This window comes from Lagenorhynchus albirostris, chromosome 17 (assembly GCF_949774975.1).
Source record: "Lagenorhynchus albirostris chromosome 17, mLagAlb1.1, whole genome shotgun sequence".
Lineage (NCBI taxonomy): Eukaryota > Metazoa > Chordata > Mammalia > Artiodactyla > Delphinidae > Lagenorhynchus > Lagenorhynchus albirostris.
In genome coordinates this window covers 15,582,959-15,608,481 of record NC_083111.1, presented here as the reverse complement: position 1 = coordinate 15,608,481, position 25,523 = coordinate 15,582,959, and the positions used below count along the sequence as shown (strand labels likewise).

At 40.2% G+C, this 25,523-nt stretch overlaps 1 protein-coding gene across 7 annotated transcripts in view; it reads left to right on the top strand.

Annotated features, from left to right (window-relative positions):
• Window positions 1-25,523, top strand: part of EYA1 (EYA transcriptional coactivator and phosphatase 1) — a 328,161-nt gene that overhangs the window by 283,956 nt on the left and 18,682 nt on the right. For all 7 annotated transcript variants that reach the window (XM_060127905.1, XM_060127904.1, XM_060127902.1 and 4 more), the window contains 4 exons: window positions 23,885-23,943; window positions 24,054-24,214; window positions 25,149-25,263; window positions 25,379-25,500. In XM_060127905.1, coding sequence (XP_059983888.1) covers window positions 23,885-23,943; window positions 24,054-24,214; window positions 25,149-25,263; window positions 25,379-25,500 — 457 coding nt within the window. The remainder of the gene's footprint in view (window positions 1-23,884; window positions 23,944-24,053; window positions 24,215-25,148; window positions 25,264-25,378; window positions 25,501-25,523) is intronic.

The following is a 25,523-nucleotide window of genomic DNA, read 5'->3' as shown; positions in this document are numbered from 1 at the left end:
TTTACCAGAAAGTTAGGAGTCAAAATATGTGGCTGTTTAACATAATAAAAGATATTTTCCTTTTACCAACAGCCAACGTTGTACTTAGCAATAAAATAATAGAGGCAAATTGTCATAAAGATGGAAACAAAATAAGAATGTCCTCTGTCACTACTATTAGTCTGCATTGTTCTAGGAATTTGGAGCAGCGCAGTAAGATATGAAAGAAATAAAATGAAAGATTAAAATTATTGTTTTTTTGCATAATATTTGATATACATAGAAAACTGAAGAGAATCTCCAGGAATTGTTTTAGAATTTACAGTGGGCTTCAGAAAAGTAAAAGACTATAGAATTAAATTGAAAAATCAATAGCCTTCTTCTAGCCACCCATGTAGAAAATTTAATTAAATTATAATTTTTAAGTAACTGCAGTAACTGTAACACAAAAAAAAGATTAAAAGGAAAGATAAGGAGTAACCTATATAAGAAGTGTTTATAGGAAATATATGAATAAAACTTTGACATCCTACTGAAGGATCCTAAAGGAAGATTTGAATAAATGAGATTTCTTCCATTCCTTTTCTTTTCTGTAATATGACAAAATTGTTATAAGGTCCATTTGAAGGATAAATAGGCAAAAATACCTAGAAGTTTTGGACAGAAAGCAGTAATAGTGAGCACCCAGCTCCACCAAATATTAAATGTTTTATAATTCGACAATAATATGAAGATTTATGTTGGCACGGCTTTGACATTGAACTATAGGGAGAAGAGAGAGCTCAGACACAGACCCAACTTGTAGAAAAATTTTGTATGTGTTAAATGAAACCAGACAAATTAACCAGTGAAGGAATGGATTATTCAATTTATATACAGAAATAGGTAAATTACAGAGTTAAAATGTGAAAGAATAAAACTCAAGGAGAAAATATAGGTAGATCAAAAGGAGATCTCACATTGCTTACAGGAAATAAACTTTTGGGTAGCCATTTGGCGGTAAGCGGAGCCAAATAAGGATTAAAAAGGTAAAAAGGATTGATACCATTTGTGCTAATTGTACATCTAGGAATTTTTACTTGTCAAAGACAAAGGCCACTATTTATAAATATTTCCAAATTATGGAATTCTGATCATGTTTCATTTCTTGTCCCAGGAGCTGGTTACATGACTATGTTCCATTTGTGAAAATTCATTGAGCTATAATATATACTTTCTTCAACAAAAAGTTATTTTTTAAAAAGTAACATTTTGAGGACTATACACACAGACATAGTTTGCTCTCGATTCTGTTAAAAAATTGTATACCCTATGTAAAATATAGGCACTACTGTTTCTCTAGCACAGTGCCTGGCCCATAGGAGGCACCCAGTAAGTACGTGTTAAATAATAAATGGAGGAACAAAAAACAGATGGAAAGAGGTACTCTAGAATTTTAATGTCATTTCTATCTGAGATCCCAGGTTTTATTTTCTTATTTGTACTTGTCTGTGTATTCCAAATTCTTTATAACATATATACTAATTTCTTTCGTAGTCAGGGAAGAAAACAAACACTGTTTTTGAAAGCCATAGATAATATTAAAAGACAAAGCTATTTCTAACTAATAAAATAATCAATATTATTGCAACTCATTAAGAAAAACCTAAAGAAATTAACAAAGGACATGAACAGATAATTCACAAGAGAAAAGCATTCAAATTTTCAACACATAGAAAAGAAAATGTTGGATTTCACCTCTAGTAATCAGAAATGTTAGACAGTAAGTGTTCAGCCTCTTGCCCATCAAATTGGCAAAGCTTTAAAATCAGTAATATGGTCTACAGTGCAGTAGGAGGAACACTTGTGTACATTGCTGATAAGGATAGAAATTGGTACAAGTTTTGAGAAAAGTAGCTTGATAATATGTATTCAGAACCTTAATGTATGGATCCTTTTACTCAGTAACTTCACTTTTAACTCCTAAGAAAACAGTTATAGGCAGAGAATTGATACAATATTAATGAACATTTATTGAACACTTGTCCTAAGTGCTTTACATACGTTATTCCACTTAATACCCTGATATTTCTGTGATAAGAGCATTGTTATTATCTCCATTTTATAGAATAGCCAAGAGAAGCTTAGAGTTGCTAAAACAAAACTTGTCTAAGGCCACACAGCTGAGTGGCTTAGACAAGTGACTCAGGTCCAGTGCTTTCTAGAAGTCCACTCAACCCCATGCTATATCTCCCACATGGTGTTTTTTACCACTAAAATATAGAACTATTTTAAATATCCTAAAATAGATGAATAGTGATAAATGATACATCCTCATTGAAAATTGTTTTCAGACTGCTTATTAAATATAGGGAAAATATTCATGGTCCATTTCAAGTTTTAAAAATAGACTGTTCAGTACAGTGTAGGCTTAATGTTAAAATTTATGGCATATTATCTGAAAAGGCTACATACTGTGAGACCAACTATTTGACATTCTGGGAAAGGCACAACTGTGGGTCAGCTGGCTGCCAGGGGTTGGGGATGAGAGGGATGAATTAGTTGGAGCACCGAAGATTTTTAGGGCAGTGGAACCATTCTATGTGATACTACAATGGTGGCTACATGTCATGAGACATTTGCGCAAACCCATAGAATGTACTACACCAAGAGTGAACCCTAACGTCAACTATGGACTTTGGGTGGTGATGGTGTATCAATATACGTTTATTGGTTGTAAGAAATGTACCGCTCTAGTGTGAGATGTCAATACGAGGGGAGGTTATGCATGTGTAGGAGCAGGGGGTAGATGAATAATCTCTGTATTTTCTGGTCAGTTTTGCTATAAACCTAATACTTCTCTAAAAAATAAGGTTTATTAATTTTTTTAAAAAGTGTGGCGTATTAAGAAAACTGGAGGAAAATACAGTTTTAAAAACTACCATTATGTAACTTTAAAAATAAGCAGTCTACAGAATAAATTGTACTGTATAATTCTGATTTTAGCATCTGTGACATATTAAAAATAACTGGAGGTGAATACACTATAATGTTGCTAGTCTGGATGATGGGGTTATAAATGCTGTGTCTCTGTTGTGCTTCAAAACTGAGATGCTTATAGCATTGCGTAAACTCTTTATACCTTCTGCCCTTCATTCAATAGTCAATATATATTTATTAACTAACTTTTTTTTTTTTTTTTTTTTTTGCGGTACGCGGGCCTCTCCCATTGCGGAGCACAGGCTCCGGACGCGCAGGCTCAGCGGCCATGGCTCATGGGCCCAGCCGCTCCGCGACATGTGGGATCTTCCCGGACCGGGGCACGAACATCGTGTCCCCTGCCTCGGCAGGTGGACTCTCAACCACTGCGCCGCCAGGGAAGCCCTATATTTATTAACTATTAAGTGCCAGGCACAATTCTGGATGCTGAGGATGCAGCGATAATTGAGTGAAGGTTACCCTCTTCGTGGAGGGGAAGTAGGAAATAAACACTATGTAAATAAAATAATTTCAGGTAGAGATAAGTGCTAGGAAGAAAATCAGAGTGTAATTTAAGGGATAAGGGCTCTTTAGCTGAGATGGGGCATCTTTAGCTGAGAGTGGGACATTTTTAGCTGAAATATTCAGGAACAGGTGTCTCTGAAAAGAGGACATTTGTGAAGAAACCAGGAAGTTGGGAGGAAGCAGCTGGAACAGCAGGAAGTCATTCTGGAAGGGGAATGGCCTGTGCAAAGGCCCTGAGGTAGGAATGCAATTTGCTCCTTCAAGAAATAAACGAGAGCTTCATTCGGTTGGGGCAGAGTGAATGGGGGAAAAGTGACAGGGTCCAGATCATGAAGGGCCTTGTAGACTGTGGTAAAGAAGTTGGAAATTTTTCTAATTGCAATGGGAAGCCATTGGAGAGTTTTACGCGTGAATATGATAGACTGGTGTTTACTATAGACTGGTTATCATATGAGGAACTGGACTCAATGAGACCAGTTAGGAGACGGTTGCTTTGGGCTGAGGATGTAGCAGTTCCGGACATGGTGTGAAGTTGCAGGATTTACAGTATAATTTGTATTATAGAATCTGCTAATGGGTCAGATGTGGGAGGAGAAGGAAAGCAGAATCCAGGATGACCACTAGGTTTTGACCTGAGCGACTGGATGGGTGGTCACGTTATCTGAGATGACAAAGAGCGCTTTGGGGTGGCGAGGTTGGGGGAAGAGTTGTCCTCAAATATTTTGCAGGGAGCATATTAAGCTTGAAATACCTATTCAACATTCAGGTCAAGAGATTATGTACATTTAGGTTTGGAACTCAGAGGAGACAGGCAAATGTGAAGATATAGTTTTGGGAATCATATAGGCATGAGACAAAACATCTCATAGGGGAAAGAGGAAATTGAGAAGAGGGCATAAGATTGAGCATCAAACACTTAGAAACAGGACCAAGAAAGAATTTGCAAGAGAGAGTGGTAAGGAGTAGACAGTGAAGTAGGTGGGAAAGTACAAGGCATCACAGAAATCTAGGGACTAGTGTTTCAGGAATGAGGGGGTTGCACTACTGTGTCGAGTGGCTGTTGGATTTGCCAAGAATGTTGGCTGGTAATGACCCTGGTAAGCGCCGTGTCAGTGAAGCGGAAGACGTAAGCCCAATGGGAGTGGGTTGAAAAGAGGATGAGGGTTGACACCGTGAAAACAGGAAAGATTGATTGAGAGTTTCCACAATGACAAAATGCAAAGAGATGGGTAGGATGTGGAGAGGGTCATAGGATCAAGGTGGGGGGGGAGGGGTGGTGGGTTAGTGTTAAAATAGAAGATATTTAGACATGTTTGGGGGGTCGGGGGAATGATCCAGTAGAGATGATACAAGGTGTGGCAAAGGGAGGGAGCAGAGGAAGGAGTGAAGTCCTTGGGTTGCAGGAGAGGATGGGATTCAGGACACCAGGTACAGGGTTGGGCTTCAGTAAGAAGGCAGGCAGTCTCTGCAGGTGTACAGATGCAGGCAGGCAGCTGGGGTTCCATAGTGGGAGAGGAGGCTGTTCTCACTTTAAAAATACCTCCTGTAATATCTTATGATTTTCTGTCTACCTCTTTCTGCACCTGCACCCCACCCCCAGGCAGTCCCTCGAGAGCAGGGACCGTGACTCGTCCACTTGAAGCCTAAGCACTAACACCAGATTTGGTTACACGGAGGGCTCTCCTATGTCTTTTTAATTTTTTCCAAATTTTTGAAAGTAATATATAGTCTACAATGAACCCTACTCTTTTTGCAATTTGCAAACATTAACTTTCTAAAAGTAAATGACTGATCACAAATCCTAAATATAACTGAAATTGTCCAAGAGGTTAAACTTTGATATTATCCTTTTTTTTTTTTTTTTTTTTTTTTTCGGTATGCGGGCCTCTCATTGTTGCAGCCCCTTCCGTTGCGGAGCACAGGCTCCGGACACGCAGGCTCAGCGGCCATGGCTCACGGGCCCAGCCGCTCCGCGGCATGTGGGATCTTCCCGGACCGGGGCACGAACCCGTGTCCCCTGCATCGGCAGGCGGACTCTCAACCACTGCGCCACCAGGGAAGCCCCGATATTATCCTTTTTTAAGTCGTATTTTCAAAGTCTTTAGTGGCAAAACACCATGGACGTGCAAGAGGTACGATATAAAATGATATTCAGTGTAGATCCAATTTAAGGTTTTTCTAAAAAGGTGCATACATCCAAAAGAAGATAAAAAGATTTTCCACATTAAAAATGTTACAAAAAATAAATAATTTCTACAGTAAAAAAGGGATTTACCTCTGGATATTTCTTATAATAAGAAAGTTGTTGAATAATCATGACTCAACTATTCCAACTTGACTCAAAGCCCTATATTTATGTGGTGTGTTATCTTACAATTCTAGGGGTACTGGAGGTTAAACTCACAAGTTCATTCATTCTTGAGGGACCCCTCTGTGCCTCAATTTCTCATCTGTAAAGTTGGATGGTGATAGTACCCACCTCCTAGGGTCAGTGTGAAGACTCAAGACGCGAATACCTGTTAAGTGCATAGAACTAGCTCTAGCCCACAGGAGGCACTAAGGAAGTCCAATCTGCTATTACTCTTTATCGAGTATCTTTGATGCAAAACACTGAAGAGTAGGGCCATGGAGCAAGAAGAGGGGGTGACTTAGGGAGTGGTTAGGAAATGAAGCGCGTGAAATAATAAGTGGTTTGGCGCCAAAATTCCCGTGTAGAATTCCAACAGAAATCACACGAGAAAAACAACAGAAGTTCTGCCGGTGTTCAGTTTGCAAATGCAGATGGTTCCAGGCACATCACAGTGTACTGTACTCCTTTTGTTCTTTCCTCATTCACATGCTCCTCCCACCCCCAGTTCCAAGAGGGGAGGTTTCCTTTGGGCAGTTAAATAGCTACTGTATCTGGCTTCCCTCACCCTGTGCTGTCCCTTCATGGAAAACGAGGATGCTGGCTTCATGGCCATGGATTGTGCTGGTAAGTTGTCCTTTCCTTGTCTTCCTCCTGCTTCGTGTTTGAAGGGTGGCTCCTGGATCTTGCCGGTGGCGTCTACAGCGTGGAGCAGAGCCTTGCTGTGTACAAAGCGATATAGGAGGGAGAAGGGCAGCAGGCTTTAGGGAAACTCTTCTCACATCAGTACAGAGCATTGACTTTGAGTCTCCGTCAGCACTGGGAACTCAGTCTTCTTATCTCCAGTGTACGTGTGTGGACAGTTGAAGTGAAGCGATTTTTGCCCAAAGCCACTTGGTTAGGTGATGGTAAAGCTAAGGTGGGAACAGGGGTTTCTGATCCCAAATATCATTGCACAAACCTCTCTAGCCATGTCCCATGACCTGGCTATTTCTCTGCAACAACATAAAGGAAGTAGTGGCATGTTGGTGCTGTCACATACTGTTGTCATACAGCAGATCCCAATAACGAACGTGTTTTCTCTAACGGATTATTTGTTAGCTTTGTTTCTCACTACATCTTACTCTACTGTTAGTGGTCACCAAGCAAGCTAAAATCTGTCTTGGAAAGGTTTGGAGGTAGATGGGTAGGTAGATAGGTTGTCAGACAGATAATGGACAGACAGACATGTGCTTGTAAATTCCTATTGTTGAGTAGACAAAAATATTTTAGCTGCCTGTATCTACACTGCACAGAAAAAGAGCTACAGTGCTATAAACTTACTCATGCTTACTCCATTCTGGACACTATGCTAGGCATTGAGGAGAAGAGATGAAATATATTCACTGCCCTCAAAGAGCCACGATGGCGGGTGAAGATAGAAAAGCAAGAAAACAGTTAGAGGGCTTCCCTGGTGGCGCAGTGGTTGAGCGTCCACCTGCCGATGCAGGGCACACGGGTTCGTGCCCCGGTCCGGGAAGATCCCATATGCCTCGGAGCGGCTGGGCCCGTGAGCCATGGCCTCTGGGCCTGCGCATCTGGAGCCTGTGCTCCGCAACGGAAGGGGCTGCAACAATGAGAGGCCCGCATACCGAAAAAAAAAAAAAAAACACACACACACACACAAAAACAAAAAGAAAACAGTTAGAGCACAGTATATCTCCACAGTGACAGAGACACATAAGGATCTTAATAGAGTCCAAAGGCAGGGTGGCTAACCCAGCCTGGGAGAGAGGTGGCAAGGCAGAGAGGACAGGAGATATGACTTCCCCATGACGTAACGTTTGGTGTGAGAGAGCATGGCATTTAGGAACAGTTTGCGTAGACATAAAGCTCAGAGCACATGTAGAGCAGTTGTGAGATAAAGAAGACAGAAAGGGAGACCGAAGCCGGATCATAAGAGGCTTTGTACACTATGCTAAGGAAGTTGAATGTCATACTGAATGCCAAGGGTAATCACTAAGGAATGTTTAGCATTGCTATGGAGATGAATTGTATTGTGAAGTCAGAGGTGTCAGTAAGATAGGTTAGGAATCACCAGGGTTCGTCTGTAGGAACAGAATACGGGGGCATTCTTAAGAAGAGGGAGAGCTCTTCTTAAGAAGAGGGAGAGCTCTTAAGAAAGTCGTCTAGAGAGCATGGGAGAAAAGATTGGATGTAATGGGCTGGGAAACAAGAATCTTACTTTCCGGCCTGAACAATAAGGTAGAGATAGAAAACCCAGGACAACTAGCTGGCTTTGGAAGGAAGATGCTAAGTTCGATTTTGAGATGTTGAATTTGAAGTGTGTGTTGGACATCAGGCGAACTACAGCAAGCAGCAGTGTATGCGGGTCTGAAGCTCAGAAGAGAGAATTGAGCTTGAAGTCATCACCCATAAAATTGGTTGCGATTTCTCAGGAAGAATGTATTGAATGATAAACATTATCTCAGAGCAGGGATATCTTTGTGAGATTTTTGTTTGGAAACACAGACTCTAAATGTTTGTGGATTCCCTGTTCAGAAACTTAAATAACGTATGTAAAGCAAAAGTGGTCGTTCTAGCAAACTGATAATTGACCTGCCTGTGAAACTATCTTCCTCGTTTTACCATAGCCTCTTTTTTGATTATTTTTTATTGAGGTATAATTGACTTACAATAATATGTAAGTTTCAGGTGTACAACATAGTGATTCACAGTTTTAAAGGTTATATTCCATTTATCGTTATTATAAAATACTGGCTTTATTCTGTGGATGAAGCCACTGGGAGGCAGCGTGGTCTGAGGAACGAGCGAACACTTCTTTGGAAGTGACGCAAGTTCAGGTCTCGCTTAAAACTAATGCTCGACCTTCACCCATCCACCCCGGCAAGCGTCAGAGGTGGCCCAGGGGTACAGTGCAGTTAGGAGAGAGGGTATCTGGAGCCCCAGCCAATGCCTGGTGCATGGCGCTGGGCCTCAGTATTCAGGGGTGCCTTTCCTTCTTGCCAAATAGAAGTGCCACTTCAGCTTTCACGTAATTGGCCGATGGCTGTCAGTTTATTTAAAAATCCTGAGAAATTGACCTGTTGGTGTCACCTATGACAGACTTTCTGTTTAGATTCTTCATTTTGACAGGTGCTCAGTAATCTTCAATCTGGGAGATTTTACTCGCTTACCTTCATAGGAAGTTTGCTTAGTAGAGAAAAAAATTCTTTTTTAAAAAAAAAAAAATTGACGAGTGCAAGAGAAAGCCTGTAACTTCAACTTCCCCAAAATGTGCTTAAGTTGTGGTCCCTGGAGTCTTCTCCCGTTTCGGGGCAGTTACAATAGAGCCTCTATCTGGGCTCAGCCAGGCCAGTACGCTAACAGCATTTCTAAGTAAAAACTTTCTCAATCCTGGATTCTTCTTGCTGCTAATTGTGCGCGACTCCTTTGTAAGGCAGGTAGAGTGCCGGGGCAGGCGGAGAGGATGCCGTTTCTGATCAACAGTATTTGGTGATTTTGTTTGTCTCTTCGAAAATAATGGCCGAAGAAGCATCTTCTAGTATTGGTGTTTTGTCAAAAAGTTAAAGGGACCTCTTAGATCCAAGATACCATCCCTTTTAATTGGTGGGAATTGTTTGTTTTAAACACATACTAATGCAGTCCCCCTGGACTTGCAGATAAGATGTTTCTACTAAGCAAAAAGTAAGTAGCTTGGAACATTAGCAGTTGAAAGATAGTATTTAGCATGTATATAATAAGAACATGTAGAGATGCGGCGAAGTACTATTTTCTCTTTTAAAGTAGTAATTATAACCTTTACTTTCTTTAAAATATAAGGAAAATTACTTGAATTCAAAATGACAGAAATGAATAATTCACTCTACTTTCAGTCACATACCTGTTCAAATGGTCGTAAGCAGAAGTCATACCCCCTAATTGGCCAAGGCCTGAAGGAAATTGACAAGGGCTTTTCCAAACTCCAGGAGAAAATTTTTAAACTTTATATTTGAGTTAAGAAACAAATGAATTTTGTAAAACTTTTTAGGGATGATAGTAAACAAGATGAAAGTCATGTTCTCAAGGTGCTTAAAGTCACGTAAGCTCAGCGTAAGGAGTACTCAGAAAGATGAGGGTGACTGTTGAAACTGTCACAAAGGATTAACGGGAATAAACAGAGCTGTGTGGGGTGGGCTTTAGAGAAGAATGTTCTAAGCAGAAGGTATATAGTGAACAAGGCTCAGAGATTTGAGTGATTAAAAATATCACGTAAGGAAAAGTATAATGTAGGCTAAAGAGATAAATGAATGTCATGAATCTGTCTAAGCTTGTTCATCAGCGTGGTCCTTCACTTCAACATTTATCAAGTGATGACTGTTCTATGCACAAAAATGCTTAAATATTAATTGTTAATGAGTAATTAATTTAATTAATAATTAAATATTAATTATTTTAGATGCTTAAAATGGGATTGGAAGGAAGATTGACAGTTGTTGCCCTACTTAAATATTAGGGAATTAAGAAAATATTAGAAACTACCAGCCATCGCTTGGTTAAAAGAAATATGAGACGTGCATAACGTGGAATAGTATACAGCAATTTAAAAGATAATACAGATGATTAATTGATATTAAAAGATGTTTATTCCATATTGTTGAGTGGAGGGGAAAGTAGCTACAAAACGTGTATCTGGTTCTACCGGCTTTTTTGGTGCGTACCCCGCGCCAAAATTTAAGCTCTACGAAAAACGTGAAGAACGATGGATAATTGAGTGAGTAGGACCAGGAAGAACAATGGAAGAATTTTAAGACTGGCTCCTTCTGAGGGATGGAATTGAAGTTTATTTGTTTTATATATTTTTGTGTTTTGCCTGCGTTCTCTACATGAATATGTATCTTTTATAATCAGATAAAATAATAAATTTATTTTCATAAAACTACTAAATTTTTAACACCGCAATGACAAAATGCAGTAATGTTAGCAACTAATTGCTGGTTGGGTCGCCCCATTTTTTCATATTAAATTCTGGCAGCCAGGTAATCTGGAAGGTTTCCTTCAATATCGTCCATGTGCTTGGTCCACACAGAAAAGGAACAGGCAGGAATAAGGTTCTACTTAGAATACAAATAGGGAGAAAAAGACCCATAAAAAGCTCTCTCTTCCTTCAAAGCATTTATTACCTGGTGGGATACACAGATCTGTGTAAGCCTTCATTTCCTTATCCATCAAATATAGAGTTTAAGGGAGGATTGGACATAGCGTGCAGTATATGTGCCTGACACATAGTGTCTCTTAATGATTGTTGCTTCTGTTATCCAGACAGTGAGCTCCAGAGCATACATCAGGGTTGAGAAAGAAAAGAATCCATCAATTTTATTGGTCAAATAATAATAATAATAAAATGCTTGCCAGAGGAATCTTGCCTTGACAGGAGAGAAAGGAGAGAGAAGACATTCCAGCAAGCAATAGACACAACCGTTATGTGGCGAAAGAGGGAGGTGGAGGCCAGGCTGATTGAGGCTGGCCTGAGAGGAGCGTGTGCCTCCTCCAGATGGGCTGTGAAGGAGAGACAGACAGCATTGGATAGGCAAGGTTTAGTCTCATGATTGAAGCCCTTGAATGCCCATTTGCACTGGAATATATAACGTATTTCTAATTTAATTTTTCCAAAGCATCTATTGATCACCTTCTGGTTAAAAGGCAGAGACAGACAGAAACAGAAGGATTAGCCCCCAAGAAGCTAATCCTCCATAATGGATTAACTGGAGGATTTCCACCAGCTCTCCCACCGTATTTCCCGGGAGAGCAAAACCTTCTTTGAGAAAACTATATCTGAAGGTGATTAATGCACAGGCTGGGTTGAAAGGAGAAGGGCGAGAAGCATGATGAATCCCACGTTCCATTCTTGTAGCTTTGTGAGAATTCTAGTCCCTTCTCTGAGAGAAAAATCATAGTGACACTCACTTATACCCTCTCTCTCCAGCCCCTCCCCGTGTTTATAAAGGCTTACTGGCATTTTCTGCATCTCGTTTATCTTCTTGTGCTTGGTGCCTGGTATATAAATAGGTGGTCAGTCATTATTAGTTGAATACATGACAAATGAATGAAAGAATACAGAATGTGTGTCCTATATATTTTCTAAAGATATTTTTTCCAGAGGTAACATAGATCATGTTAATGCTATATAATATACTGTTTTCCTGAATAATATATAAACAACCAAAACATAGTCTTTGTGGCTTGAAATATATAATTCATGGGAAAAGGGGTGGTTTTGTAGGGAGTGAGACTATGAGTATGAACAAGATTTTTCCTTAGTTTTCAGGCACTTGCCCCTCCCCCCTCCCCTACTGACACCCATTGGTTTGGGGCACACCAGAGCCCCCATGCTGGAGGAAACTTACCAGATAGGACAGGTCACACCAAAGTAATGGAGCTTAAGTCATTTACCCTTACCAGAAGTCTTTGTCTTATAAAAGAAGATTGAAAAGGGATGATTTCCACGGGTGGAATTTCAGACCCACTGATACTTGGAAGAGAGGAGAGAACTTTTTGAGTAAGAAAGTGGCCTCCTCTGAGGTCCTCACTCCCCCCATGAGGGGCTGACAGTGAGCGAAGGTGATGATGGAACCTTCCTGAAGCTCATGGGGAAACTTTTTTTTTTTTAAGTGCCTATGTCCGTTTCTGCCTACTTTTCTCTCTGGAGTCAGCAATAATTATACGACAGAGGAAATCAGCCTGGAGAATTTTTATTCACTTATGAACTAAGGATGTTATTCCGAGCTACACATTCTTTTATACAAAACTGATTCTTTTTTACCATTATAAAGTCATCTGGCTATATGATAAAAGTTAACTAAAATTAATAAAGTTTAAAGTTTCAAATTTTACTCCTCACCCCTGCAAAAAAGAGTCACTTAAAAAATCAATTGCACTGAAATATGTCCTTAAAAATTGTCCTGACATATGGTTTGCAGTTCAATAAAGAGGAACCGATAGACATGAACGGTAATAAACCGGAACTTCTGTTTGTCGCAAATATTGAATTTTAGAGTGAAAAATTATTTCAGAAAAAAAGAGCTCTCTTACAATATGACCTGTTTAATTATTACAGCTTTAGTTCATTGGTTTATGTGTGATCAAAACAGAAATATTCCATGTAAATGAAAACATCTAGTTAAATGCTTTGTGAATATATTAGTATGTGATTAATTTTCTTCAAATGGCAGTGAAGGTTAAAAGAAAGTGATTACAGAAAAGTATAAAAGGTTTCCTGGTTTGGGTATGTTTCCATGCTTCTAGCAGCAGGTTTGCAATAAAAGGAATGATTTTTATGAGAATATGGTTATTCACAGCAAGACTAGAGCTCGTGTCACTGTGAAAAATTCTTCTTTGGTAGATACTCTCAGCAGGAATAATAGATCTAAAAGAAAGGCAACAGGAATTACAAAGAACACTGTGGCCAGTGACAAATTATGTTTGCAAAATGATGGGCAAACCCACTGAAAACGGAGAAATCAGTTCAGCAGTAAATCAATGTCTTATTCTTAAGAGTAGTCCTGACATTCCAAAGAATGACATTTATATTAGATATGTGCTGAGTTGTCCTTTTTTTTTAAGGCTCTGAATTATTATTTTGTACCTTGTCAGCCTGTAGTCTTTTACTACTTGATTTTAAGTTACATGATATAATTAAAAACATGTATGATCTTTTAATGAAAAGCTGTATAATACAATTTGACATATCAAACACTGATGCACTGCCCTATTTTTGTATTTGAAGGTATAAAACATTTTCACTGATTTCTCTGCAAATGTGTAAAATGCCGTATCTTTTTGTATTAGCTGAATGATAAATGGAGCTGTGTATTTGGGCCAAAGCTTTTTATGTATAGTATCACGCGGTAGGGGTATAGAATGCACTGAAATATAGTTTGTGCTGTTGCACAAAACATAACTTAAACAAAAAAAGATGGCTCTTGTAGCATTAGATATTAGGCATTCACTGTATACCTTTTCATTCACTCTGTGCTTTTTATTCACTTTATTTTTTTATTCATTGTATATTTTTTAAAAAGTAAAGAAAGTTATGTGTTGATATCATTTGATCAAATGTAATAATATGCCATAATTATCAATTAAATGAATCCACTACTTTTAGAGATACAGTGTTGAACGATTTTAAATAAGCCCATTTTATTTTAAAAGCTCATTTTCAATTCTTTCTGGCTTTCATTAGTAAGCCTTTCTTTTCCTCACCCTAAGGTGGAGGGTGTAAATAAAGACAAATATATTTAATATAACCGTGAGGTAAAGAAGGTATTCATGCTTAGAAAGAAGGAACTCCAAGCAGAGTGAAACTGACATATTTATTAACACTGTACCACTCTCTAAGAAGGAACCAGCTTCATGTAATTCCTTTGGGATTCTTCGAGCAGCGTGCTGCGGTGGTATTGTCATGACATCTTACTTTTAATGAGCACATTTTTAAAGGAATTAATATTATAAGAAAATATTACAAATTTAAAAACACGCTCTCATCTTTTCTGTAATTATTGTTAATAAGAAGCTTGAGAGTCCTGTAATTTTTATTTAGTGATCTTAAATATTTAGTATAACTTCGTACATATACGAAAACATAGCTTAAGCGCTTTATCTTTTGCCTTAATATGCCATCTCCAGGTACTTTCAGTAAAGATTTTATTCTCTAAATGTTTTATGAATATTCATCTAAACAGAATGAGATTGAAATAGTTAATATCTTGCCTTTGTTGAAACTGCTGTAATTCAAATCTTGGGTTTTGAATCCAGGTACCTAGTTCTCCTAGCTAAAGTAAACATGATTCTAGTAAAATATCTCTCTCGTTTATATAATCCCTACAGGGTATGGTAACATTAAATATATTAAAATACTGTTTTTCTAAGTAAGAAACAATAATTAAAAACAGCACGTGTCTCCACAAGTTGCATCTTACTACCAGATCTTAAAAATAGATGTTAAAATTCCTCTTATCGGTTTCTGAGATTCAAAATTCTGTTTTTATTTTATTTTTTCCTACTGGCTTCTATAGTTGTGTCATCCTATTCCTATCAAAACAGATAGGGATATTTAAACATTGACTTAAAATGCGCGTTGGCACTGACGCTGTGCCGAGTTTAAAGTGGGAATGTGAAGATAAATTTGTCCAGCTCTATTTTAATTCCTTAACTTGGTGTTTCCCAAACTGTCAAACAGAATGATTTCAAAAACTCCCTTTGTTCCTCATCTCCCGTGCCTTAGCCCTGGGTAATCTGCACCCTTTTCTTTTGCAAGGAAGCATTGTAGTGGGGTAGCACAGGCAATCGGCAGGTCACAAGGTGCACCCCAGACAGGCATGAGGGGTCCTGCCGCTGAGCGCCAGAGTCACCGGGCTGCAACCCGGATACCCTTCTTTCCAGGTGGCCCGCGCTGCAGGCTTGCCGCCAGTCCATGGTGAGGGGCACAGGGACGCAGCAGTTCTATGGCTTCTCATTGCATCCATTTGAAAGTGCAGTGAGGGTTTGGACACACCTATAGAAAGCACACTACAAGCATATTATTCCCCATCAGTAAGTCTAAGTACACAGCACGTTGATCGAACGGCCTCCTTTATAAAGCAAAAGAGCGAAATATGCAAGTAAAACCCTGGTTTCTGCAAATTTACTCTCAGACAGAATTTCTTTCTTTTTTTAGTTGAAGTATATAACTGATTTACAATGTTGCGTTAGTTTCAGGTGTATAGCAAAGTGACTCAGTTATACATATATATTTTTTTCAGATTCTTTTCCATTATAGGTTATTACAAGATATTGAATATAGTTCCCTGTGCTGTACAGTACAGACAGAATTTCTTAACCACCGAGCTCAAAGCGCTGACTCTAATTGTCAGCGAATTAGAAGCAGGATTCTTCACATCTTTGTCATTAATTAACTTGTTTGTTGACCACTCCTTCCCCCTACATAGAACTTCTGAATAACAGAAAATCTCTAGGGATGACCCATTTCACCTTATTTTTCCAACAAAGCTATGCAAATATCTAGGCAGTCGGGCGTTATTTCCAAAAGCCGCCATGGAAATCACTCCCTTAAAACCTGTGTCACTCAAATACTGGTCACCCCGTAATGCCATCAGTACAATTTAGATTTTCTATGAGAAAGAGGATAGTGTGGGCAGATCCACAGGTGCGGGGTGGGGGGGGGGTGTCTTTTTTTTTTTTTTTAAACATTTTCAAGCACCGCTGATCACTTGTTAAAGCTTTCAGACAATTTGTATGAGTTGTCTCTAAAGTACTAGAAATACTCCTGTACTCTGTATAATTATACATTTTCATGTTTAGGAATAAAAGGAAAACTTCCTAGTAACTTGTAGATGTCTAAGGTATCAGGCAAGTATCTGTATTGTTGGAGGGGGCGGAGGTCAGAGCAGTGGATGTAACTGCTTGATGACAGACGTGGGGAGAGAGAACCCAGCCGTCCTTTCCTTGGCCTTCACCAACTCCAGGGGGTCTCAGTAGGTTCGCTGATGTAGACAATGAAAATAGCTCCTTCTCCGGTGACTCTTTCTTCCTTCCTTCTTTACTTTGTAAAGAAAGTTATTGATACAATTAGTCGGCAGTAAGGTGTCCGTTTTCTCATGGTAAATTTGGGAAATGGAGCAAATACCGCTTCAGTCAGCAGAATCAGGGCTTCTGTAACTCAACTTCTCCAAAGACGTGTTTGTAAGAATTTTATATTGTTCCCTTTCATAACATGCAGGCTGCCTCAAAGTCTTCTAAGTGTCTCTGTTTATTCAAAGCCTGCAGGTTTATTTGGAGTTTATGTTTCTAGTGTCGGATTCAGGGGTATAAACGCCTCAACATCCTGGCGATGACGTCACTGTGCTTGGCACAGATAATAGGACCCATTGTAACTGTCTTAATTCTTTTTATTCATTTTCCTAAATGAATGTGAATGGTATGGTGTATTTTTACATAATTATGGCACAAGTGAAAGGCTTGGGGGGAAAAGTCCAACCACTACGGTATCAAAGCAGAATAAATATTTGCAGAAAAATTCTGCCATAACTTAATATTTTGCATATGAGCCCCTGTACAAAATCGGAGTTATTCCCGGGGCTTGGTCCAAAAGAACATGTCTGTGGCCCGGCCCTGGAAGGCCAGAGATGATGACGGATCAGAAAAAGGTCAGCTTGAGTCGCAGTGCCAAAAATAATGACAGAAGGGACCAAAAAGGCAGAATAACAGTGCAACCAGAGTTCTGAGAGAGACTGTGCCTTTGCCGCCTGGCCGTGAGGCGGTACCCACGTGGCTTGCTTCCGCTCCCAACCTTCCCTCTCACCTCTGGGACCTGCTCTCTAACTGCACAGAGTCCCTGTGCATCTCTAAGTCTAGACCTGGTATTCAGTTCTGCTTCATGCGTTGGCAGTTTTCCCCAGCCACGCATGTGAGCATTTTATAATCCAGCCCCACGAGTGCTGAGATGCCTGAGCTGAGGGCCGGGAGTAGCTGAAGCTTGCTAATTTTATTTACTTTACCGCTCTGTGAAGCACAAGCCATGGAACATAAAGGGAAGCCAGGCGAGGGTAAACTTCGGTCATTTGGTTTGTGCTGTTTATCTAAAGGATGCTCCTAGGAGGCTCTCAGGTAGAACAGAGCCTGTAGGCCAGCACCTGTAGGCTCAATCTCACGCCTCCCTGATCGTCGCCAACTGCCCTCATTCAACTCTACCGTGACTGTGGCCAAAATCCTTGTTCCTGGCTTCAAGGCTCCTATGAGGACATGTGTCAAAGTCACACTAACACCTACGCTCTCACTGCCTACGATTGTGCCCTGTCCCCTCCACCCCAGTTCCCATGATGGCTCTCCTTCCGGAAGTTTCTCTCTAGAGTGCCATTTGGAGGCATGGTGGAGAGATGAAAGGGCGGGGCTTGAACTGGAGAACGGAGGACTCACATGCCGAGCTCCGGGCTGGGAGAGGGGCTGTGGTGACAGACTCTGGACCCAGGTGGGTGTGGGGCAGACGAAGGGGAGGATGCATCCTGGAGCAGGGGTCCCCTAAATGTGAAATAACGGGCGAGGTGCCAGTGGCCCAGGTCGTGGCCACCTGTCTACACTATGTGAAATCCAGGGATCCCGGGAAGAAACAGTGAATGGGGGTCAAAGACCTGTATAAGTGTCTCAGCACTTAGGTTATTTAACTTTTCTGAATCTTCATTTATTTGCATCTGTAAAATGGGTTATAACATTAAATACTATTTTGTGTTCTACACAAATAACAGTAATTCAACTCAACAAGAAATAGGAGTCTGTATAAGAGAAACCGTGGGCCTGCCTCTGCAGGAACTCCACAGAAGTATAAGAAACGACTCAGAGTCGCTCGCCGTCACTTTGAGGGAAGGAGGAATACGCTCTTTGCGGGACACGAAGTGTCAACACGGGACACTTTGGTAACCAAATGTCAACGGATGGTGCTTTAGGACTTCTGAAAAGGGAGGGACTGAGCTCAGGAAGGCAACAGTGGGCCAAATGCGTAGCAATATCTAATTCGGTATTGTGAAATTTTCCTAGTGAAGGTTAATCACAGCTGTGCTCAGCACTGGCGTGACTCTTCCTTGGAATCTCTTTGTGAGGTGTGGGTATATGTGAAAACTGGTTAACTAAAAATGTTAATTATATATTCCTTTAGGATTGACGTGACACAGAGCCTTTACGCAAAAATACTGATTTTGACATGCCTTTGGAAAGCCATGAACAACAAATAACTCTTTGCCCACCTCTTGATCCCTTTCCAGTCCCACATTAATTCTCACATCTATAATTTGGGGGGCAAAAGAAACTATGTCCAAGAACCTTCCCTCTCACCTCTGGGACCTGCTCACTAACTGTACAGAGTCCCTTTGCATCTCTAAGTCTAGGGTATTTCCTAGAGAGAAGGATGGCTTGCCCCAAAAGTGCCACCTTCCCCTACTCCACCCCACAGCCATTCAAAAGTAGAGGACCGGCGTTGACAGTCTGGGATCAAAAAGCTATGTTTTGTTTCTGTTACCGCAGCTTCAGCGATTGTGAACCACCTCTAGCTGTCCACCATGTATGTCTGTATTTGATTACTTTAATCACAAAAGCAACCAGAATTAACAGTGGGCCAGGCTGTCCCTCTCTGATCTAGCAAACTATAATTTCAGTTTTTCAGAGCTCTGCAACCCTCTTGGACTAAACAGAATTCCACCATTCAGCAAGAGGATAGTCCCTTGTTTTTATTTATTTATTTTTTGGGAAACATGTACATCTATACATTCTTTTTTTATACTCTTTTCCATTATGTTTGATCATAGGATATTCAATATAGTTCCCTGTGCTATACATTAGGACCTTGTTGTCTATCCATTCCAAATGTAAGTTTGTATCTACCAACCCAAACTCCCAATCCAGCCCTCTCCCTCCCCCTCCCCCAACCCCGGGCAACCACAAGTCTGTTCTCCATGTCTATGAGTCTGCCTCTGTTCATTTGTAGATAGGTTCATTTGTGCCATATTTTAGGTTCCACATATGAGTGATATCATATATTTGTCCTTCTCTTTCTGACTTCATTTAGTATGATAATCTCTAGTTGCATTCATGTTGCTGCAAATGGCATTATTCCATTCTTTTTATGGCTGAGTAGTATTCTATTATATATTGGTACCACACCTTCCTTATCCATTCATCTGTCGATGGACATTTAGGTTGTTTCCATGTTTTGGCTATTGTGAACAGTGCTGCTGTGAACATAGGGGCGCATGTATCTTTTTGAATTATAGTATTGTCCAGGTATATTCCCAGGAGTGGGATTGCTGGATCATATGGTAGTTCTATTTTTAGTTTTCTGAGGAACCTCCATACTGTTCTCCATAGTGGCTGTACCAACTTAACATTCCCACCAACAGTGCAGGAGGGTTCCCTTTTCTCCAAGAGGATAGTCCTTTGGATTCCAGGGGGGTTCTGCAGCATTTACCACAAGTGTAATTAACTTAGCACATGTGTAGCTGGTTAAATTAACTTCTGGCCCTCCTGCTAAACTGTAGGTGCCTTGAGGGCAGGGACTGATAACTTGATGCTACTTCCAAGGCAGAGCCAGCTCCTCACTTGCCACCTGCTGGCCCATGTAACTCTTCCCCTCCTGCCTCAGGGCCTTTGAACGTGCTCTTTCCTTGGCCTGCAAAGCTCTTTCCCCAGATACCACCACAGCCTTGCATATTCCCCTCGCCTGCTGTATTTTTTCTCCTTAGCACTTATTACTGTCTGATTGTACATTTTGCATATTTTCTTGTTCGGGTGTCTCTCCCAACTAGAATGTTAGTTCCAAGATGGTAAGGATTTTTGTGTTAAGTGGTGTATCCTTAGCATCTAGAACAATACCCAGAACAGTCACCCCTTAATAAATAATCAGACACATGAATAAATAAATGACCCCCTTTAAATCCAAGGCATCCATTAGCCTGCTTGGATGGGTATTGAGTGCAAAGTCTGCCAGGAGTCCAGAAAATCACTACTCTGTGTCCCCAGGTGAGACCCCAAGCCTGACAGCCATATATGCTAGGGGTCCCTTAGGCATCTCAAGTCTCAGTAGGACTGATTAATGTGTGAAATATGCTAAATTGGCTGAGCTGGCAGTGGGAGCCCCCCATGTGGATGCCACCCCAAGACTTGGATTCGGTAATGACATACTCCTTAAAATCCTATCACATACTTTTTGGAAGTTTATTTCAAAAGTACATTTTCAGCACATTCAGTCTTTGGGGAATAAAAATGTATTTTCTTGTGGAATTCTATATATCTGCACTCTGCGTATTAAGCATTAAATTAGGGCTTGTAGGGATATATTTTGGCACGTGAAAATACAGAAAGCTTCCATTATTGTCTTCTGTGTCTACCAGTGGGGGATTTAAACTTTGTTGCTGTTGTCGTTTCAGTGGGTGCAGAGCCCCCTCTGCTCCCTCCCTCAGTTACCGAATTGTCTCGGTTTATGACGAATTTGGAAACTAAAAGCAACCAAATTTGGAAAGCAAAAATGAAAACCTCAAATTAGGCTCTTAGGAAGACAAACATAAAGCTAGATGGCTTCTGAAAAGTGGGAGAAGGGGAGCCTCATCCCCACAGAGGAGACAACTGCAGGATATCAGAATGTAGGGAACTGCAGTTTCTAATTTGAGGGTGAAGACACTTAGCACAAGTTCACACGTAACAGGGCTCTGTTGGGAAATGAAATGATCTTTCAGTATCTTAATGCTCCATTCTTTAAGGAATTAACGTTTTTCATAGGTAGGTAAGCATCAAAAGTAATATTATAGTTTCTCATTAAAATTTTTTTTAAATACATAGCTTGCTTCCCTAGACATTTATACCATTATTTGTAAACTCATACAGAGACTCAGCGGGGATGCATCTTTAATATGTAGCTTATCAATTCCAAGTCTGTGCAACATAGTACTTATCTATTGTTAAGTAAAATGAGCACCCATTCCAAAAACACATTTTACATAGACATTTTAACGATGTTTTAATTCCTAAAAGTGCTAACCAGGCTCTTTTAAAAAATGCTCTCGATTTTTTAAATCTGTTTTGATTAAAATTGTTCTACAAAAATTCTCCAGCTAACGAGCAGGATTTCCTTGTTGCCACCACGCCAAACTTTGCTTTAATCAAATCACCGTGAAGTGAGTTTGGTTATCTGCAGTTAAAAAAGCTGGAAGCTGTTGACACTTAGCGCGAACCAAGATATTGAACAATACTTCAAATGAGGGCCTCAGCCTGGGAACAAAAAGTCTTAAGGAAAGCTGGCAGGAGAAAACAAATACAGGATGTGGATGGACAATAGCCACGGTAGAGTCATCAACAGTCATTAGAAGATAACGGCTGCTCTGTTAGTAATGGAGATTTTCAAGAGCATTAGCTTAAGAAAAGCCTCTTAACACCCTTTTTTTGCAAAGAATTCCTCCCACCCCTAGAGTTAACCAAGTAACTTTAGGTCACCGTTGATTCCTTGAATTAAATTCGCTTTAACATATCTTTTCCTCTTCTAATTTCTCAACTTCCTCCTCCTCTCCGTTCTCTCTCCCAAGAGAGAAAAATCCTCCACTGCGGCGCTAAGGCTTTAGGGGTTTTTGTTTGTTTGCGGGGAGTATACTTTTCTGCATTTGTTTGTGTTGTAACTACATGCACCCTAAAAGAGTAGTTTACCAACAGCGTAATTTTTGTATTTCTGGCTAGATAAATGGCTAGATAGCAGAAAGTCATGATTTAGTAATTCTTTAAACCCAGAATAAGTACGTTGTTGAAAAAACACAACTATCATTCATCTTTCACCCTCCGAATTATGTATAATGAATAACTCTGAGAAGTTTCCAAACATGTTTTGCAGGAATGACCTGTTTTTTTAAATGTTAAATTCACAGTCCTGCCTGTGAGGCCTCCTAGACTTTTATTCTTTTTTTTTCTTATCTGGGGTTACGGACCTGGGAGAGCAGGGGAGGGTTACAAGGTCAAAGTCCTTTCCTCCTTGGAACTGGCTGCTTGCTGGGAGAGGGTTGCCTGGAAAATAGATGCTTTAGAAAGAAGAGGTTGGGGGGGTCAGGATTTTAATTCTGTTAAGCAACAGCTGGTTTGAGTTTCTTTCCACTTCTATCTCCTGCTCCTTTCCTCACAAATCCATGGAGAGAAAAGAATTTGTTCAGAAGGAACCAGCAACATAAAAATACACCTTCTATTCCTGTGGTGCTTACCTGTGTCATCTTGTTATACATTGGATGTGAAGCATTAGAGGGACAGATAGGCTAGATTCTATAAAATTAACTCTATAGGAAAGATAACCAGAGCTTTAGTCTGAAGAACATTTTTAAAATACAGGATGCACGCCTGAAAATTTCTTTTAAAATTTTTTTAACTAAAACTTTTAATGGAACTAAGTGTCAGAACGGCCTCTGGGGTACCTGGAGGCTGACTGCCAAGAAGAGAATCATAACTGAAAACATTAAAGCATGCCAAGTGTGTGTTACTCGTTTCTGGACTAGGGACCGTGTCTGTCTCCAAATTAGTTTGCCTTCATTTGTTCAACAAATGTTTACTGAGTGTCTGCTCTTCCCACAATGATGCTGGGGGCTGGGGACACAGCAGTAAGATGTGGGCGTGCTTATATGTGAGCAGGTGTATCAACGTGAACCCGTCCAACTGAGCTTTAACCCACAGTTACACTTCCTATTCTAAACACTTTACACATGAATTGGGATTTTAAAATCAGGTCTGTTCAACTCGTATTATTCTATAATCAACTCATCAATCCGATATTTAAAATGAATATGTAATAATAGTGAAACAGGTAAAAAAAGTTAAAAAGTTTTAAAAACAGTAAAAAAACACCTCGTGGTTTGGTTATTTTTATTTAGGTTGTGAAGTCTCCCATGCTTTTTTCCTACACACGCACACACGCACACACACACGCGCGCACACACGCGCGCGCGCACACACACACAGAATAAAACTTGCATCTCTCAAATCAATGGCAAACCAGTAACAGATTTTCTAGTCTGGGCTCCTCCACACGCTGGCCTCAGGCTGTGTTGGTGTGTGGCTCGACAGCAATCAGAGGTCATAATTTCATTGGCAGTTAGCATCAGGTTTAATTTTTCTAGCATGTTAGATTTACCGAAATGTCTGGTTTCAGTTACGCTTTGGCATTGACTGAATCAGCTCGGAGCAGCACGATGTCTTCAGGTACCTGAGGTTTATGAAACACATATGCTAATTGTTTTCAATCAATCACTTTCCTTTCTAAACACAAAAAATGTGTTTTCTGAACCTGAATAACAGTAGTCCTTAATGACATTGCTGGTTTCTTATATTGTAAAAAGACCCGAAGTAGGTAAAAATGTCAATTTAACTAGACTGCCACCTACTGATTGCCGTGGTTGGAAAACACTCCAATTACAGTGTTTGGGCTTTTGTTTTTAAACAGGCTTGTGTGGATTTTCCCCCCTCCAAAAAATGTAGATAAATGTAGATGCTTTTTGAAAATTAACATGTATCATTTTCATTGCATTTTAGGAATGTGACCAAGTTCATATAGATGATGTCTCTTCAGATGACAATGGACAAGACCTAAGGTGAGCCCATGAATGGGAAGTGATGGGCTCCATGTTATAGCTTAATTGCTCAGCTTATTAAGATGAACTTTCTGTTTGGTTAACTTTGGGCTTTTCTTGCATCTAAATAGCACATATAACTTTGGAACAGATGGCTTTCCTGCTGCGGCAACCAGCGCTAATTTATGCTTGGCAACCGGTGTGCGTGGCGGTGTAGACTGGATGAGAAAGTTGGCCTTCCGTTACAGACGAGTAAAAGAGATCTACAATACCTACAAAAATAATGTTGGAGGCAAGTGACTATCACCAGTAGGTTACTGGGTTAGTTAAGATAGTCTTGATAAGATGCTCAAAGTACCACACACTTTTACATCACACTTTTTTGGATAGAATAGCTTTTTTTGAGAGCCGTTTCATCTAACCAGTGATTATTCTGCTGTGACTGAGTGACAGAAGTAACAGACTAGAGCCAGCTGCCCTGGCCAGGCTAGTCTAGTCCTCGCTCCATTCCTTAGTAGTGGTGTGACCTGGAGTAAGTTTCTTGACCTCCTGCCTAAAGGACTTAAGACGAATCATAAAGCTCCTTCTACCGGGTAGATGTTTGCATTAGCTTGGATCTTTTGATTGTGGTTCAAAATGGCTTTGGCATGAAAAGGAACATATTGACCTAATGAAAAGTTTAGGTGGTGTTGGTTTCTGGCATGGCTAAATCCAGATGCTCAGATGATGCAATCAGTAATCTTTGGCCTGTAATTTCCTTTGGAAAATTACCACCTCCCGAAAGGTGGCAAATGTGCCTACCAGTAGACCCAGGCTTATATGCTACCAGTCTAGCACCTCCATGGGGTGGAAAGTGTCTTTCCCAATAGCTTGAGCAAAAGTTCCAAAACAGCCTTTCACTGGCCAAGCTGAGGACATATGGCTATTCTGGGAGCCAGAGGGTAGGGTCTGCTCTGCTCAATCTTCATGGTTGGAGGAATGGGGGAGAGTAGGCTCCCCCAAAAGAAGAGATGACGTCTGTAGCCAGAAGAAGGATGCTAGGAGTGCAAAACCAATATATGTTCCCCACAGTGCTAAATATTTGTCAAATGAATGATAACGTGAAAAATTGCTTAGTATATTATAAAGCTTGAGGGTAGTATTCGAGTAGTTTTAAGTGTTTACTGTTTATAAAGTTGACGAGACACGTTAGTGAGGAAGTAGTTCATGTGCTTTTAAATCCACAGGTCTGCTTGGTCCAGCTAAGAGGGAAGCCTGGTTGCAGCTGAGGGCCGAGATTGAAGCCCTGACAGACTCCTGGTTGACACTGGCCCTGAAAGCTCTCACACTCATTCACTCCCGGTAAGTTCTCCCCAGGTCACTTCATACAAAGTGCCTTTGCCTGAAAACGAGCTGTGCTTGTTCATTTTGGAGATTTAATTTTCAACTGTCTTTTTTTTTCTTTGTATTCTCACAGGACGAACTGTGTTAATATTTTAGTAACAACTACTCAGCTTATCCCAGCATTGGCGAAAGTCCTGCTGTATGGATTAGGAATTGTATTTCCCATAGAAAATATTTACAGTGCAACTAAAATTGGTAAGCTGCTTTTTAATTAATTT